A 15976-nucleotide genomic window follows, 5' to 3' on the forward strand; every position below is an offset into this window, starting at 1 on the left:
AACTGATGCTCTTATGTTTTCTCACGTGCATTGCCATTGTACCCACCTGACTCACAAGCAAAAGTTTTAGAGGTGTCATCATTAAAATAAATCCCAACAGCATGCTTCTTTGTGCTCTTTGGCATTCGTGATATATTCTTCACATTATTGAGCTCTGTGACCTGGAAAAAAAGAAAAACAACACCAAAAACCCAACAATTTGGAGATGTAATTAAGACCTTAAAAGATATATATCCACTATTGACCAGGGAAGCTGAAAAAAGAATGATATTGAGCTGCAAAGGACAGACAAAGAGAATATTTGATTGCCCTCGAGGAAACGCAGCCTTGACATGAATCATCTTATGCAACCTACTTGGAGAGCCTGGGTGGTGAAGGAGACATTCTCCAGTTCCCTCCCAGCCACATAAGCTTCAGTGCAAACTGACCTAAACAAGATGCAGGTAGAATCGAAGCTCCCTCTGGTTGGAGAAATACTTACATGCAGGACATTTAGAGACCAACCTGTTGCAGTAGAAACAAAAGGAGGTGAAGAGAAAAAGCTGAAAGATTCTCCCATTTGGTGGAGCAAGTCCAATTCCAGCACGGCTTCCATCGTAAGGACTAAACTGAAAATGGTGTGAAGTCAGTGTCTGAAGCTGCACTTATGGGAAGTTGGTGATCTGTTATAATGGCCCACAGAGAAAATAGCGATAAAAGATTAAAACGAAATAATTTTTTAAAAGATCACAGTTTTAGTAGTTGGAAGGCTTGTCTGCTTCAGAAACTCACAGAATGAATTCTCAGACTTGTACTCACAGGTTTCTGTTGCTTGGTTGCCAAAAACTGATTGGAATCTCTTTCCATCCAACAAAAATGAACACGTATCCGTTACCTCACACACAGCTTTAGGAAATGCACGCTATGGTTCCTTCATGTGGCTCCAGCATCCACTTTTCATGCTCACCCTTTTAAATAATGTTCAAAAATTTGACTGAAGAGAAACTTTTCACTATTTAAATTCTTTTTAGTATAAAGACTGATGCCCAGACATGGCATCAGGAAGCTCTACTGAAATATCTTCACTGAAATAGCTTCACTGATTCTTTTACATGGTAAGGACTGCAGAGACAGAAAGGAGTTTAATAAAAACATTCCCAAAGCCGTACTCTGCAACCAAAGTGCGTAATTACTTCGGTCTCATTAGCACTGTGAAATGCTCTCTTATGGTTGCACTTGTAAAGGAAGAAATGCAGCAATCCATCTTATCCGAATGATTGGGGAACTGCCACGACTTCTCATGGTGGGGTCCAGAAAGGAGTTGATCCTCCACAGCTCCGTGGGTTCCCCAGCACACCTACTGCATCCCTCCAGCCTTTAACCCTAAATCACCTCACCAGTTGATTGCCTATTCTCTTTTAGCAAGGGAATATGTGCAGTCAAACTCACACTTCCAGGCTGGAGATCTATGACTGGAAGGGACAGCAGCCAGTGGACAACCTATCCCCCAGATAAGCAACACACGTAAGGTCTGGAAATTCACTCTGTAGCTGCTAGCAACAGAAATAACAAAATGAAAGAAACATCCGTAGGGATCACATTAAGCCTTCTGCACAGCTGCCAAATCGAGGAGTCAGGTTTTTATAGCCTCTGGGCTCAAGATTTTGAGAAATGTCAAAACCGAGACTTCCTGATTGTGCTTAATTTTGCATGAGGATTTTTCTCTCTTCCAGGAAATCCTGTGATGGAAGTACATCCCCCACTGCTAACAAGACAGTGACAAACTCATTGTTAAATATGACAAATCTGTCATGGCTCATTCCCACTGTACTCAGTACATGACAGGTCAAGCTCGAGTTGCCAGCTGCCAGGTTCAGCTCTCCTTTGCCAGGAAGTATTCAAATGCAATAAGGAAAGAAACTAAAGTTAAACTTTTTGTTCAGGGCAGTAACTACCCTGACATTTACAGCAAGCACATTTTCTGCAAGTGGATGTGCTAATGAAATTGGCACCAGTGAACGAGAAGTACCTGTGAGTACAGAAGCCAGCAGAAGCAGAATTGGGCCATATATTTTGGTAACGAATCATTTAGTTATCCAGGATTTGTTCTAATTGAAAGCTCATTTCCTAAAATCTGGTGTCTAACAGTCCTGCTGCTGGGTAGCACACTGATTGGTCTCTAGTGTAATGAATCCCAAGATGCTCATCAGTGTGATCAGGGAAGCTTTATACGGAAAACTGCCTCTCCTCGCTGCCGTGGCATCCAGTGGCAGCTGGGGGCTCAGGACCGGCCAGCCACTGCCCCAGCTCCCTGCCAGCTCCCAGGGCATGCAGGGCCTGCTGGTCTGCAGGGCAGCCCTGCCAGGGAACGCAGCACTGGGCAGCACGGGAGGCTGCTGGCTCTTGAAAGGGAACAAACAAACCAACCAACCAACCAGCAGTACCACTAATGACTTGTGTTCAGACTGAGTCATGCGCCTCCGGGCCAGACGGAACGGATGTTCAAAGCACTGCTGGAAAGATGAGAAGGATGAGATTAAAGCATTTGCTGTGTTTGTACATTAAAGGAGCAAATTCTGATCACACCTTCCTTTACCTAGACTCCAACCCCAGCTCACCCCTGCCAACCCAAAGCCTTCTGCACTCTTGCTTATGTCTCAGTGCCACATCCACACTGCAGCTCTAGGCCTGCATCATCTCTGAGTCCAGCCACTGGGATTGAGATCTCCTCCTGCCAAATATCACACACCTGTGGATCCTCTCTGGTCTAAGGCTTCCTTTCTAGGACACCAGCCAGCAGTTTATTCAAATGAGGTGTTATTTAATGCTGTTACAAGACTCTAACTTAAAGCCTTTCCCCACCACTTTGTCCCCACCTCCAAGTGCTTTGTGCTGGGATCAGGGAGGAGGCAAAGGAGAGCAACCCAAATGTGCACACTGCAGGCAGGTGCTTCCAGGAATCACCTTGTGTACTCTGTTAATGCTGGATGGCTGTACTGAAAAGCATAGCTGCCACATACTACGAATACATTCCTTCTGAGAGCCCTGCTCCACAGCCTGGTCAAATAACACTGCATGCGATGCATCCCTTGAGTGTTATCTTGAGGATGTACTGAAATCAATAGCATTGTTTCATTAATTAAACTGATTGTCAAATCATTTGTGACTCATGTTTTAGCCATGAGCTGGGAACATGGCTGTCTGTGTTTGGAGAAATGCTAGCTACAGTAACTGGCAGCTCTGGGGTTATTTGGTGCTGTGCTGACTGTTGGAGCTTATAATGGTATGTAATGGTACTTTGTAGCACAGACTGAAAATCTTCCTGTGCACCTGAAGACCTCTTGGAGACATTTGTTTCTATAGAACTGCACTGGCTGAGACCAAAACATCTCCCTCAGGTGTGCAGGACAGGCAGCCCCAAGGCTGACCTCTGACCCTGCCCAATCTCATCTAGGCTGCTTTCATACCAAGACTCCGCAGTACAGGATACAGGGAGAACTGATGGAGTAAACCTGGCATACTGGGAATACATCTGAAGCCTGTGGTTGCAGCCATAGAATACAGAAGATCCCCAAATTCAATCTTTCAGCTCACACATGCTTCAGGTCCCAAACACAACCCTGTAGCACCTGATTTTTACAGCTGGCAAAAGCACAGCAGCTCTCTTCCTATTGGGGCTGCACTGCTGGAGCTGCCCTCACCTTTCAGAAGAGCTGTGATATGGCACAGCCCCTTCCTGCAAAGCCCAGCACTGGCCAAGGAGCAGACCCTGCTGCAGAGCCTCCACAGAACACCTGTGCTCCCAAGGGAGCGCTCGTCAAAGACCGCCTGGTGCCTGACCTGCTGCATCGCCCTGCAAGGTGCTACAGAGCACCCTCATTACCCCAGTGGTCTGAAGAGCCTCCCTGTTGCTCTCACTTATGCAACAGATGGTTCAAATTGTCTGGCACATATGCACCAAATTCACACTAAGAAGTGGCAGACAGCTAATTTCCCCTCCCCGGGCTTTGGAAAGGAGTCAGGAGCAGACACCAAGCACCTGCCAGCATTCCAGCCTGCTATTCTCCTCCTGCTAGACTTGCAAAAGTGTTGTCATAGTTTAATTCGTTTTTTAGTGTTGGTGGGTTTTTTTGTCCAAAATTAGTGTACATCTATAAACCTAATTCTAAGAAGTCAGATGAGCCATAAATCTCAGGCCCACAGCAGTATTTAACAGCAAAAGAGGAGGAATGTTATTCAATTGAGGGTTACAGCCCTTCCCTGGCACACTCCTTTCCTCCCTCTTGCTTTCAGGGCTCCCTTACATCAAAGGTGACAACAGTCACACCAACTGGAGTACATTTGATTAAAGACCAAAATAACTTGCAGAGGTGTACTGTAGGAATCCTGAATCAGGATGAGGGATTAAACGTTCTCTGCCTGACTGACAGCACAAGCAGACAGAGCTTCGCCATGGCCAGAAACACTCTGGAAAACATTTTCCCTCTCTTCTATCCCCTCCTCTAACATGCCAAATGCACAGTTGACTGAAAATGGCCCTAGCAGCCCTGTGAATTCAAACAGCCCTTTGAATTAGGACATAATTCTCAAATACGGAGAGCCTTTCAGAACAGAACACGAGGGATCATATTTATTGCCTACACAACTGCCACACTCAGTGGTTTGGATCTATCCTTGGTTTCAATCTTAATTAAGGATTTTATGCTTCCATCTCAGCTGCCTGGAAACTCACCCAGCAGAGGGCTGTAGGCGGAACATCGCAGTCCCACCAGGGGATATTCACTGGTAAATACAGCACAGTCATCCCATCCCAGCTCCATTCATGACACAGGATCTGCTGGTACACATGTACACTTGCATGACAAAGGCACCAAAACATCCCTAACGAGTTGCTTTAATTCTTTTAAAGCCTCAAAGCAGACATTTCATTCGGAGTTAAGTGATAGCATTCATTAAAATAAATGTTTAACAGTCAGTTATAAGCAGGGTGGTCATACTTTAAGCATTTAATTTGCCACCGGTACGGTTTTGCATGAGCAAGCCTGGAAAACAATTACAAATGACACAATTCAATTTTCCAACTGGATTATTCCACAACCAGACAGACTGTTTAAACTGCTTCTGCTGTTTCAAGGCAAGATTAGTACAATGGGATGAAAACTCAGATCCCCTCAAGGAATCAGTACAGTCCTGTCAGCAGTACGGAACCAGTTGGTTTTGTGTTGAAGTATTAAGGACTATTCTGGTATGCTGCAAAGTCCAAACTCACCTGGAGAAACACGAATTCCTTCATTCCTCCAAGACGACCATGCTAAAGCTTATGGTCACTTGTGGATGATTACTTTTATTTACCAAATGAAAACCATGCGGTTACCTGAAAGGCAATTCTCTGCCCAGATTTTGCACCCTGGATGTGGATTATTTTCTCACTCTCGTGGACCCAAATTAAGACAGTATTTTTCTTTGTGTATGCAAAGTTTCAGTTCACTTCCTAAGTTACATATGACTGTTCTCAGATGACCTGTACTTTAGTGCACTTTAACCTTTTCATGTTAAAAAAAAAAAAACAACAGAAGATTGAGATTAAAAAGTATTTAAAGCTCAATATTACACAGAAGTATTATTTCTTCTGTTGTTTTAAACTTCCTCAGCCTCTGACTTTGCCCACTAGCTGCAAGTCTGGATCCTTCAGATCACATTTAATAAGAAATTCAGACAGAGATGCACTTAAATTATAATCATTTGAATGGTTTACATAAAAATACTCGTTCCATCTTGCCCGCGCACCATTTCTTTCAGAAGTACATATGTGAGATTCAGGCAAGCACAAAGTAAGGCAGTCTAAGAACTGAACATCCAAACCACCTGTACCAATGAATGAATGTTCTTCATTCTAAAACACAGCCACTAAGCCAAGCTAGCTAATTATCACCTCCTGCAGGAACCCACAGACTACTGGTACCACAATAGATGATGGCAGCAACGCAAGAAAATCTTCCCCCGGTAAAATGATCCGGGGAGGTCCCAGGTGTGGGGCAGGGAGAAGAGGTGGTGTCACATCAGCAAGATGGGAGCGGCAAAGATGTCAAAATTCCACCTTTGGGACAGGGCTGCAGAGCAGGACACAGCCCTCGTGTTCCCAAACGTGAACAAACTGGATCCCCCAGTATGACAGAAACACTGAACTTCCAACCCAGACTCCAAAGGGATAAGGAATCTTGGCTGGGTCGAGGTGATGTACGCCTCAGTCCATTCCAGCTCAGATTGAGAGGTACCACCGCAGGACCAGCACAAGAAGTGCCCCAGGTTCTCTCCACTAATGAGCTGAAGTAATATTTATGCTTTAATTCATCACACACACACAATAAAGAAACAATTTAACACTCCAGTGAAGGAGACGGGTGCTATTAAAACATTGGCTGCATTCATCATTTTTCATTTTCTACCCATCACAGTTTTACGATGGGTTAAACCTCCACAAAGACTGATGGGGTGAGCGAGGGCTCCTCCAGTTTCTAGATCTGATGCTGCCTTCAACAGCTCGTGCTGACCAGAGGTATGTAACAATAGCAATGACTATTCCAGGCTCTGGATGACATGATGAGCACCAAAGCCCATTAATAAGATAGATAAAAACAGGTGAGAAGTAGTGCTGGCTGAAGACTGTCATATTAAGATGGTTTTTCTTTTTGCTTTCATTTAATTATTATGTTTTTGTTTTTTTACAAGGATCAGTTCAACTGCAGTGCACCACAGAGCAGCAGAGGCACGTTCTCTTTGAACACCTCCCAGCTAATCATGCTGGAAGTTGCATCATTCCCCACCTTTGAATGTCACGCATTTACAAAGCTTTTTTAAAAAGAATAAAGCCACTCTAAGCCACGTGTGCTCTTTGTAAGTTAACACATTTTAGCCAGAGAACACTGTTTAATATTCATTAGCTTCCTTTCAAGTCAGCTTGGTTATAAGCAAACAGGGTCAATCAACTTGCATAGCTGATGGCTTTGGAACTACAGGGCAGCCTCAGTTTCTCTTGAGAAAGAAATCCAACCTCATTTAGATTCCTTTTGGATTTCACATCTATTACCTCATCTGAACCCAGTGATACGTTCTGTTTGTACAATGGAAGAAACATACATTTGCATGTGATTGACAGAGCCACACTGATATAAATGCAGCATTTCACAGAAAGCTAGACATCGTCTCATACACACTGTGCTACCCTCAAACATACTGCTCATTACTTCTCAAAGATCCTTAATCAAAATGTAGATGGAGTATTTATGGGCATGACTTACTACAAATAGCCACAGGTTTTATGATCAATCAGTCACAAATTATACGGCATGCAGAGTGACAAGCCTGAATTCAGACTCGGTATTCCCCCCAGAGTTGCTCCTAAACGTATGTCAAAGTGAATAAATGCAGATCAGCCTGGAGCTGAGCTCTGCTCGCTGCCTCCCAGCAATTTATGCACATAAATCCTAATCTTCTAATATATTAAGCTTTTGCCAACAATGATTATAAATTAAAGGGTTTCTCATTTTCATCTCCATGCCCAGGAGAATTACACATGTAAATTCTCAGATGAGTATGGAATGCACACAGAACTCCAGAGAAGCGATTAGAGAGAAAGTGGCATTCTTTTAATATCAGTGAATTTAGCAAAGGTTTTCACATCACTGCTGCAAGAAAGATTTGCATGTTGCCCATCATTTCTGTAGCTGTCTAGTGCCTTCCCACACATACAAGACCCAAGCTGTTAGGTAACCAACTTTCTGATCTCCCCTTCCTTTACTAAAGGAACATACAAATGGGTTTTGAACCTTGACTGCAGAAAATGAAAGTTCCAGTTGTCAGGCCAATTAATACGCGACAACTTCAGATTTTATTCCTGGCTGTATGTAGAACAAGTTTGATAAACAAGCATATAATCAGGCCTTACCTTGTGATAGCATCTAAAGTAAGCAGCTCGTTCATCTGAGAATTTCTCCAGCCTCTTTGGCCCTTTGCTTGAAGCTTTTTTGAATACTAACCAGCATCTCTGGTAAATCTAGAAACACAAGAGAATAAACTTGGCATCTCCAATGACTTCAATATCACTAACATTTGCATAGAAGTTAGACTTTTAAATCAGATTCTGCTCTGGAGCTACAATTAATGGCTCTCAGTAGCTCAGGCAAAACGAAGATCAATCTGATGGACACTTACATCATATTTCTTTTGAATTACAATACAGCCATAAATTCTTACAAAGACAGAGGATGCTTGCATGAAGGGTGCTAATGAAGGAAGCTGCAGCCATCCTGCTTGTACATGCAGGACTTTCTAGGAAGCAGCTTTTTCAAACTAAAGTGATACACTTTTCAACGTTAACTCATTATTTGTTCCAGTCTCGTATGCTAAAGACAGACACAAAGCTTAGCAGACAAGGAATGAAATTCCATCAGGTGAGTAAGCTGGCAAAGCTGTACGTGTGTATACTGTGTAGAAGTGTGGATACACAGGGAAAAGGAGCTCGATTACTGAGTAACCAAATGATGGAACAGGTCATTTCATGGTGGAACCCAGGATTCTGACAACTGTCCTTTTGCTTTCAAAGCCCAAACATTTAAATTCAAGTCACTTGGATGAGATTCTGTCTGCAGAGTGACTGAAAAAACACCTTTCCACACTTGCAGCACTCCGCCAATTCATTTATCAAACTTCTGTCCCCTTTCTTGCAGTCTTCCCACCCAGTCTTCAACTGTGCTGCACTTCCTATCATCTTATTACATTCAAAACTTAGATAACATACTGTCTGCTTGGATGATAAAAAAAAATTAAGCCTTGCCAACTGTTCACAGCCTACATTTAATCAGTAATTCAAAAGTAACACCTGGTAAGATAGAAATAAAACAAAACTGCCACTAAAAGTAGTGTGATTTCAAAGAAAAATTCCTATCAGCCGTTATCAAGCAGTGCACAGCTCTGGCAGAGCTCCAGGGTAGCACAAATGGACTGATCAGTGATGGGACCCCTCAGAACATCTCACTGCCTCCCACCAACCCAATGCCCAACAAGCAGCCAGACAAGAGAGCTCCACCCCTGGATCCCATGATGTTTTTCTAAACCAACATATCCAGCACAAAACAGTAATGCCCATGAAAAGTAGCTACAACTAAGTAGCCATAACTCTTTCTGTGCATGAAAATGATTGAGTTGACTAGCTGCCTGTTCTTCCACTGTCTTTCAGCTGTTCAGGGAATCATATTATTCCTCCTGGCTTTATTATTCTGCTTTGCATGTGGACACCCATTCCTTGTCCAAAGAAAGAAAGCTTCATTCCACCTCTGAGCAGGAGTGCAACCTTCCAAATGCTGCTGGAAACCTAAGTGCCATTAGCAATCAAATCCACACAAGCATGGGAGGTGGCTGTAAATTGGTGTTACTGGAATTGGTTACTGTAGCTCAACAACAACTAATCCAGACTAATTTTTGGATTTAGAACAGAATCAGGGGAAAAAAGCAGGAAAAAACAAACAAATAAAAAACCACAACCACCTGTTACATGCAAGCAAAGGAGCCAAATCAGCATCAAATATAAATACTCAGCTTTTGTGTTTTGGTTCTGCTCCCACAGTACAGCAGTTCTCTAACACAATACAGTACATCATTGCCTTCAGGACAAAGTCACGCCAACCCAAGTAACTATGCCTATGAAAAACAAATGGCATTCACGATGCTAATTTGAGTAGAATGAGGGAAAATCAGGGCACAAAGGTCCCCCCTCTGAACTTCCTCCTCCTTCTGCACCAGCTCTCTCCTTCCTTTGGCATCTCTGAGCTGAAGTAAGGCCAGAGTATTTGTGTTCTTCCTGCCAGGTTAAGGCACTACTCTGCTTGTTTTGGTCCTGGATTAGGAAAAGCACCTAAAATAAGCTGTGCTTGAGTACATAAACATGGCTGAAACCCACCTCCCCCCAATTTATGCCCTACTATTCATAAGGTAGCCTACAGAAAAAAAAAAAGCTGCCGTTTGCATCTAATGGCAGCATTCTAATCAGAAGAGTTATTCCCCAAAGGACAGGGGAGCAGCTTAGCTCACAGCCAAGATTTAATCTCGTAAGTACTGAATTGCAATTACATAGTTGCACCAGTAGATTAACAAACCACCTGCGTAATTGCATAGGCTCCATCACCTCGTTAATACCATTGCTATTGGGTCTCATCCCAAGTTACACTTGTAATCCACTTGTAATACAAATGCTTGTGAACAATGAAGTATTGCTCACATAGCTAGCTCAACACCAGCTGGGAAGTTGCCTGCATTTCTCAAGGCATTGACTGTAACCAGGAATCCTCAGCTCTCCTGCATGTTATCTAGGCAGTCACTTGGTCTAATGAAATGCCATTACTCATCTGTCGCACAACTGCCTCCTTACAGACTGCACAATTTAATTATATGTTTGTGTACTGCCTGACTGTTCAACCTGGTTGCACCATCAGGGTTCCTGGACGTTAAATTAATAGAAAGATTTTTAAAGTCTTATAAGAAGAGTTTTGAGTTCTATGAAACCATACAGCTACAGAAACCCTAACAAACATCAACAGCCCACGTTAGGCCTTCTCTGCACCACTGACTTTGATGCAATTCATCCCTCACTGGAGCTTTGTTCAGCGCTCCCAGCAACAAAACAGCCACCATTACTGGGAGGTGAGGGAAACAGGAGGACAAGTTGAAGTGTTTAGAGACAGCACACAAGTAAGATTTGCATACTGGGCTGCAATAGTAGTGAAAGTAGTGTCAAGTATTTTGTTTTTGTTAGAGGTGACACAGATTTTTTTGTCTGAATATATAGCTTAGAATCCCATTAATGTCAGTGCTGTGGCTGTTAACTCTTGCCTGCCAGCTTATGTAAACAAACTCAAAAAGACGATACAGCCTCTCTCCTAAAACCCGCTTAGCACTTTCAAAACTGAAATACTGAGATAACGGCCATCAGCAATGGGTATCTATTATCATTTATTTATTATCATTTCAGTGATCCCACGACGTGCATACCTTGCAGTGGAACACCCAGCACCACCTTAACTGAGCAGAAGCTGCACGATCCCAACCTCTAAGCAATAACAGAGCCCTGAAAGCACCAATGCACAGAAGAGCTGGTGATGAGCCCAAGACAGAGAGATAATCACAGACCCCGTTAGGAGCACATACAGAGCAAGCAATTAGGTCTTTGATGCCATCGTGATCGAGAATGTGTCTGAGGCTCATCAGCACTTCTTCACATTGACAACACTACGTGAACTGTTTACGCTGCTGGAGCTGTTTTGACAGCAGCTACAAGCAGCAGCCCCAGACGCTCCCAGGTGCCTATTCAGCATGAATACTTAGCTCACTTATCCCTCAAATCAACATTTACACTACTACTACATGAATAGGAATTAGTTGGAAGTACTGCTCTAATTACTTCCACCCCAAACACTTGCACTGACAGTGATTAGATAATCCAAGCAGCAAATCAGGAACTGATGAGATGAGAGAGAACAGTAAGAGCTGTCATTTGCATAACACCTAAAACTCCCAAAGCTCTCCCTGCAGGATTACAAGACACCTAACCTGAAGTTGAATTCAAGTAGAAAAATTACCATCTACTTCCTACGGTCTCTAAAAATTAGCTTCCAACAGCCAAGAGCATGAAACTGCAGGGAAATAACGTGGCTGTCCATGAAGCGATCATCTGAAACCCAGGCAGGTGATCTAACATGCACGTCCAAGGTCACAGCAAATCACTATTTCTGGCTCTAAGGATCAGCTGACATAAATCATTACCACAGCCGAAGTCAAGGAGTGACTTCAAAGGAACGATGCAATCTGAGTATCTGGATTCCTGCCTCTCAGAGCCGTGCCCTGGGACCAGGCAGGACCGCCCAGCCATCCCCACGCTCCCAGTGGGGCAGTGCACAGTGAGGCACAGGCACTTGTAACCTCAGCTGGGAGGGGTCAGCATCTGGCCAAGCACGGTGGAAGAATTTCTTGACTTTCTTGATTTCAGGCTTCAGATGTGGTTTAAGAATACACTCATACAGCAATGGAAACTGAAACCAGAGGCTCGCTGTGCTACGTGACAGCCCAAAGCCTGTTCTGCCCTGGGAATGGCTGTGAGAAGGCAGGAGCATCACCTCACTGCCTCCAAAGGGAGCAGAAAAGCCAGGAACGGAGCTGGGTTTTGAGTTCCTAAAATGTCACTTTTTCATCACGGAGAAAAACTACAGGAAACAAACCTCTGGACATAGTAACTAGAATTTACATTTGGGTCCGTAGTAACTTTATGGCACTCCTCAACGCTTTGCTCAGCAACAGTTTGTAAAAGTCTCTGGAAAAAGCATCCCCCGGGTTCCTAAATATTTGGCTATTTTTCTCACCTTGGGGCAGGGGAGTTTAAAGCTAAAAAAAATTAAGATTCCTTCATTTTTGTCATCCAATAGACTGCAGCAAAGCAAGAGTACTTTCCTTTGGAGCAGACGATCCCACCCCTTATTTGTTATTTAAGAGGCAGTCAGTAGTACAAAGCCTCATCTGGCAAATTTCTCCTTTGCAAACAAGAAGTGAGCCTCCGGGGTAAGCTACCCTATTTTATTCCTGCTTTGTGTTTCCTGCTCTGCCCCAAACCAAAGAATTCCAATGAGCTGCATTTATAGGGACATTGCACTTGATGTCAGATAAACACAAACAGCTTTTTTTTTTTTACAAGCAGTAGATGAAAGTGCTATCATACAGCTTGAGATAACTACCAGAAAGCCGGGGCTATTACCAGGAACTTATCTTTTATGACCAACAGCCTGCAGAAATAGAGAATCTGGCAAAGGCACAGCACAGAAACAAATAAGTTTATCACAGCATTTCCTGAATGTTTTAATAGGACAAAAACTTGCTGTCACGTTACCCAAGAGCAGTAGACAGCCCACCCACTAAAGCACCTCCAGCTGCAAATGGAAAAACCATCTGAGCATCTCGGATCAACTTTATCAGGGAGTCTCCAGAAGACTGAGTTCTGGATAAAAGATCCTTCCAGAATGGACTTGATAACACAAAATTAGCCAGGTAGTATGAAGAGCCTGGATCTTAATTCCTGTATTTAAATAGATGGATCTCCAGAAAGAACCACAGAGTTGTAAACATACCTAACTTGTGCTGAAGCGTGCTTAGCATGACCTAAATACTGCAGGGAGACATAGACTGGTTTTCTGGCTTTGTAAAATAAGCAGTAAAATTGATTATGTTGTCTGTAAAGATATAGCTGTACTTGGCAATGGGACAATTTCCCATTCCCAGAATACCTATTTAACGTTAGTGTGTTATGAGTAAGCTATATTGCATTATTCATTGTGATCAGGTTATAATGACTGCATAAATCAAAGTTGGCTTACATCAAGCAGTCCTCTCTGGGAGATGAAAGAAAACAATCTAGATTTCTCCTTCCCTTGAGAAACACGTTTCTGGAGATAAATTTATCTCCTTCACACTGAGTATACATCTTCAAAACAATATTTTACAGTAGGAATTCATCCACAGTTGCTAACAGGGATCGAAATAGTAATCTTGTCCCCCTGCACAATATTGCTACATTTTTCCCTTGAAGTGACAAAGTCCAACTCTGGCACTGGCCAGAACTGGCTATAAGATTTGTGCACAAAACCAAAGAGTGGTATCTGTCCTGATCTAAAACGTCTATTAAGACATCAGGACTATGATTCAGGACGTGCCCATCCCACACAGGTATCCTAGGAGTTCTGCAAAGCAGTCACTTCTTTCTCAAGTCTGCTCACTGCACAATGGCTTGAATTTGCAGAAGAAATTAGTAGTGATGCTGTTTCATGGAGAAATCAATTCCACTTTTTTTTTTTTTAACAGTTTCTCTAAGGACTATTGAGAATTTCACAGCCTAAAAATATTAACAGCAAGGCTTCAACTTCCAGTTTGCCCTCACTGCAGAAGCCATGAGTTGGAGGCAGTATCATTAGAAAGAGAGCATTACCCAAAGCATCCTTCCCCTTCCAGGCCCTCCGTCATGGACTTAGAAATCCCACACTGGAGTGGTCTGGGTCAAAAGGGGGTCAGCTTTGTGCCACTGGGCCATTTGAGGCCCAGTGCCTCCATGTGCCAGAAGCATTTACAGTAGAAAGCTTCTCTTGCCAGTGACAGCTTAAAAATGTCAGACTATCTGATTTGGTTCCTCTAACATTTGCTAAGCTTTATATATAAGCACAGTTAATTCTAGGCATGAAACTGGTGAAAAAAATCAGCCTAAGACTCTAACTGCTGAAGGGAGAAAAAGCTGGATGGGCCACCCTGCTGGGTCAGGCCATCAGTGCAGCCCAGTGAATTAACACCACTTAGTGTGGTCTCAGAATTAGACAACTGCTTAATAACTTGAAATTGCTGCAGTGAATTCTGGTTTGGAATTCCTCCCCACCTCTGCTATCCAGCTTGGTTACTTTAATTACATAGACTACAGAGGGAAATAGCACTGATATAGCTCATTAACAGATCACAAAACTCACTAATTAGTACATCAGATGCAAAGAGGCTACAAAGATCCCAGAGCTGTAATCAGTACACATGCTAAAAAGCAGTGCTAGGGGGATGCTCTCCTGAGCTCCACTGTCCAGAAGGCACAGGGGGATTTGTTCCACGTTGGGAGAACTGTACTCACTCACAACTCCAGCAACAGGCTTCGCTTCAGCCTCCCATATCACTCAGCCATTTGTGGGAGCTGCATTTCACAGCTGGACTTGCAATTCGAAGACTGAACAAAATGAGAGAAGAAATGCAGAAGGTGCACACAAATGCAGCCTTTATGTCAGAAGAATATGTTCTTCAACAGTGAGCTGCCATCACCCAAAGCCAGACGTGAGAGAAAGGCTTTAATTTTCCAGACATCAGTGAATGACCTGAGCAATTCAGCTGTACCTGTTGCCACCTGCCCACCTGGAAATGGAGTTAATGAGGCTTGCTGTGTGCTGCTTGGAGAGCCAAGGATGACAAATGCCCTGCAATCCCCGAACTAGCAACAACTGGCCATTTCTGACCCGCTGTCATTCTTTGCCATTCACCAATTATTTTCTCTGCAAGCTCCAGGAAGCATCACAGGTTTGCTTCAACAAACAATGTGCATCACCTCCCATCCTGATATACACCCTCAACTCAGCCTCAAGGTCCCCTGCACAGTCCCAAGATGAGGTAGAGTTCCACAGTTCTCTTTCACTCCTAACATCAACACTACACAGTGGGGGTTCCTTCCCCCCAACCTCTCTGGAGGTCAGATCAGCTCTAAAAATTCATCCTCATAAGCCCTGCGCCACCCAGCTGCATGCAGCAAATCTGGCACCATCAGCTAACGTTCATCCTCACTGGGGCACAGCCACTATGGAGGGCATTAAGAGTAGTTCTCCTTTGCTGACCATAGGACATCACGAGTTCCCCAGGCAAACATTCCTTGGTATGGAAAGGAAACACTTTATCTCCTACGTTAATACTGTTGGGAAGAAACACCACGGATTTCACTGCAGTGACATTCTGAAGTGAAAAGAGTTACACTATTCTCAGTAGAAGCAAGGAAGATAAAACCCCACCCTGTTCTACTTGCTTGAACTTCCGCTGTTATTTCCAACAGCACTTGATGAAGTCAGACAAGAACATAATAGAAGTAGTCCATCAACTTCCACAGTATACCTGAAACTACAGAAACATCACATTAAGATGTCACTCCAGGTGCAGACCTTACATCTGTTGCTTTCTTTCAAGTGTCTCCACAAACACTGCAAAATGTTAATTTATGGCAGGTGCAACTTCAGAGTAACACCCAAACCCACAGCAGAGCAGCTCTCGCGTTGTAATGGACTGATGATGAAAAGGCAATGAAATGAGGACAGACGGGGCTTCCCCTGTTTGTAACAGGGTTTTACTTTCCTGTCACTGCGTTCTCAATTGTTGTTGGCATATCCTTTGTGTG

At 43.5% G+C, this 15976-nt stretch overlaps 1 protein-coding gene across 19 annotated transcripts in view; it reads right to left on the reverse strand.

Annotated features, from left to right (window-relative positions):
* DOK5 (docking protein 5) overlaps positions 1 to 15976 on the reverse strand; it is a 34380-nt gene that overhangs the window by 9978 nt on the left and 8426 nt on the right. For 10 of the 19 annotated variants that reach the window (XM_417502.8, XM_040651066.2, XM_025142340.3 and 7 more), the window contains exons 2-3: positions 7925 to 8032; positions 47 to 161 (exon numbers count right to left, since the gene is read on the reverse strand). In XM_417502.8, coding sequence (XP_417502.2) covers positions 47 to 161; positions 7925 to 8032 — 223 coding nt within the window. The other 9 variants (XM_046903086.1, XM_025142345.2, XM_040651062.1 and 6 more) reach the window with 5 other exon arrangements.

Source organism: Gallus gallus, chromosome 20, assembly GCF_016699485.2.
Source record: "Gallus gallus isolate bGalGal1 chromosome 20, bGalGal1.mat.broiler.GRCg7b, whole genome shotgun sequence".
Lineage (NCBI taxonomy): Eukaryota > Metazoa > Chordata > Aves > Galliformes > Phasianidae > Gallus > Gallus gallus.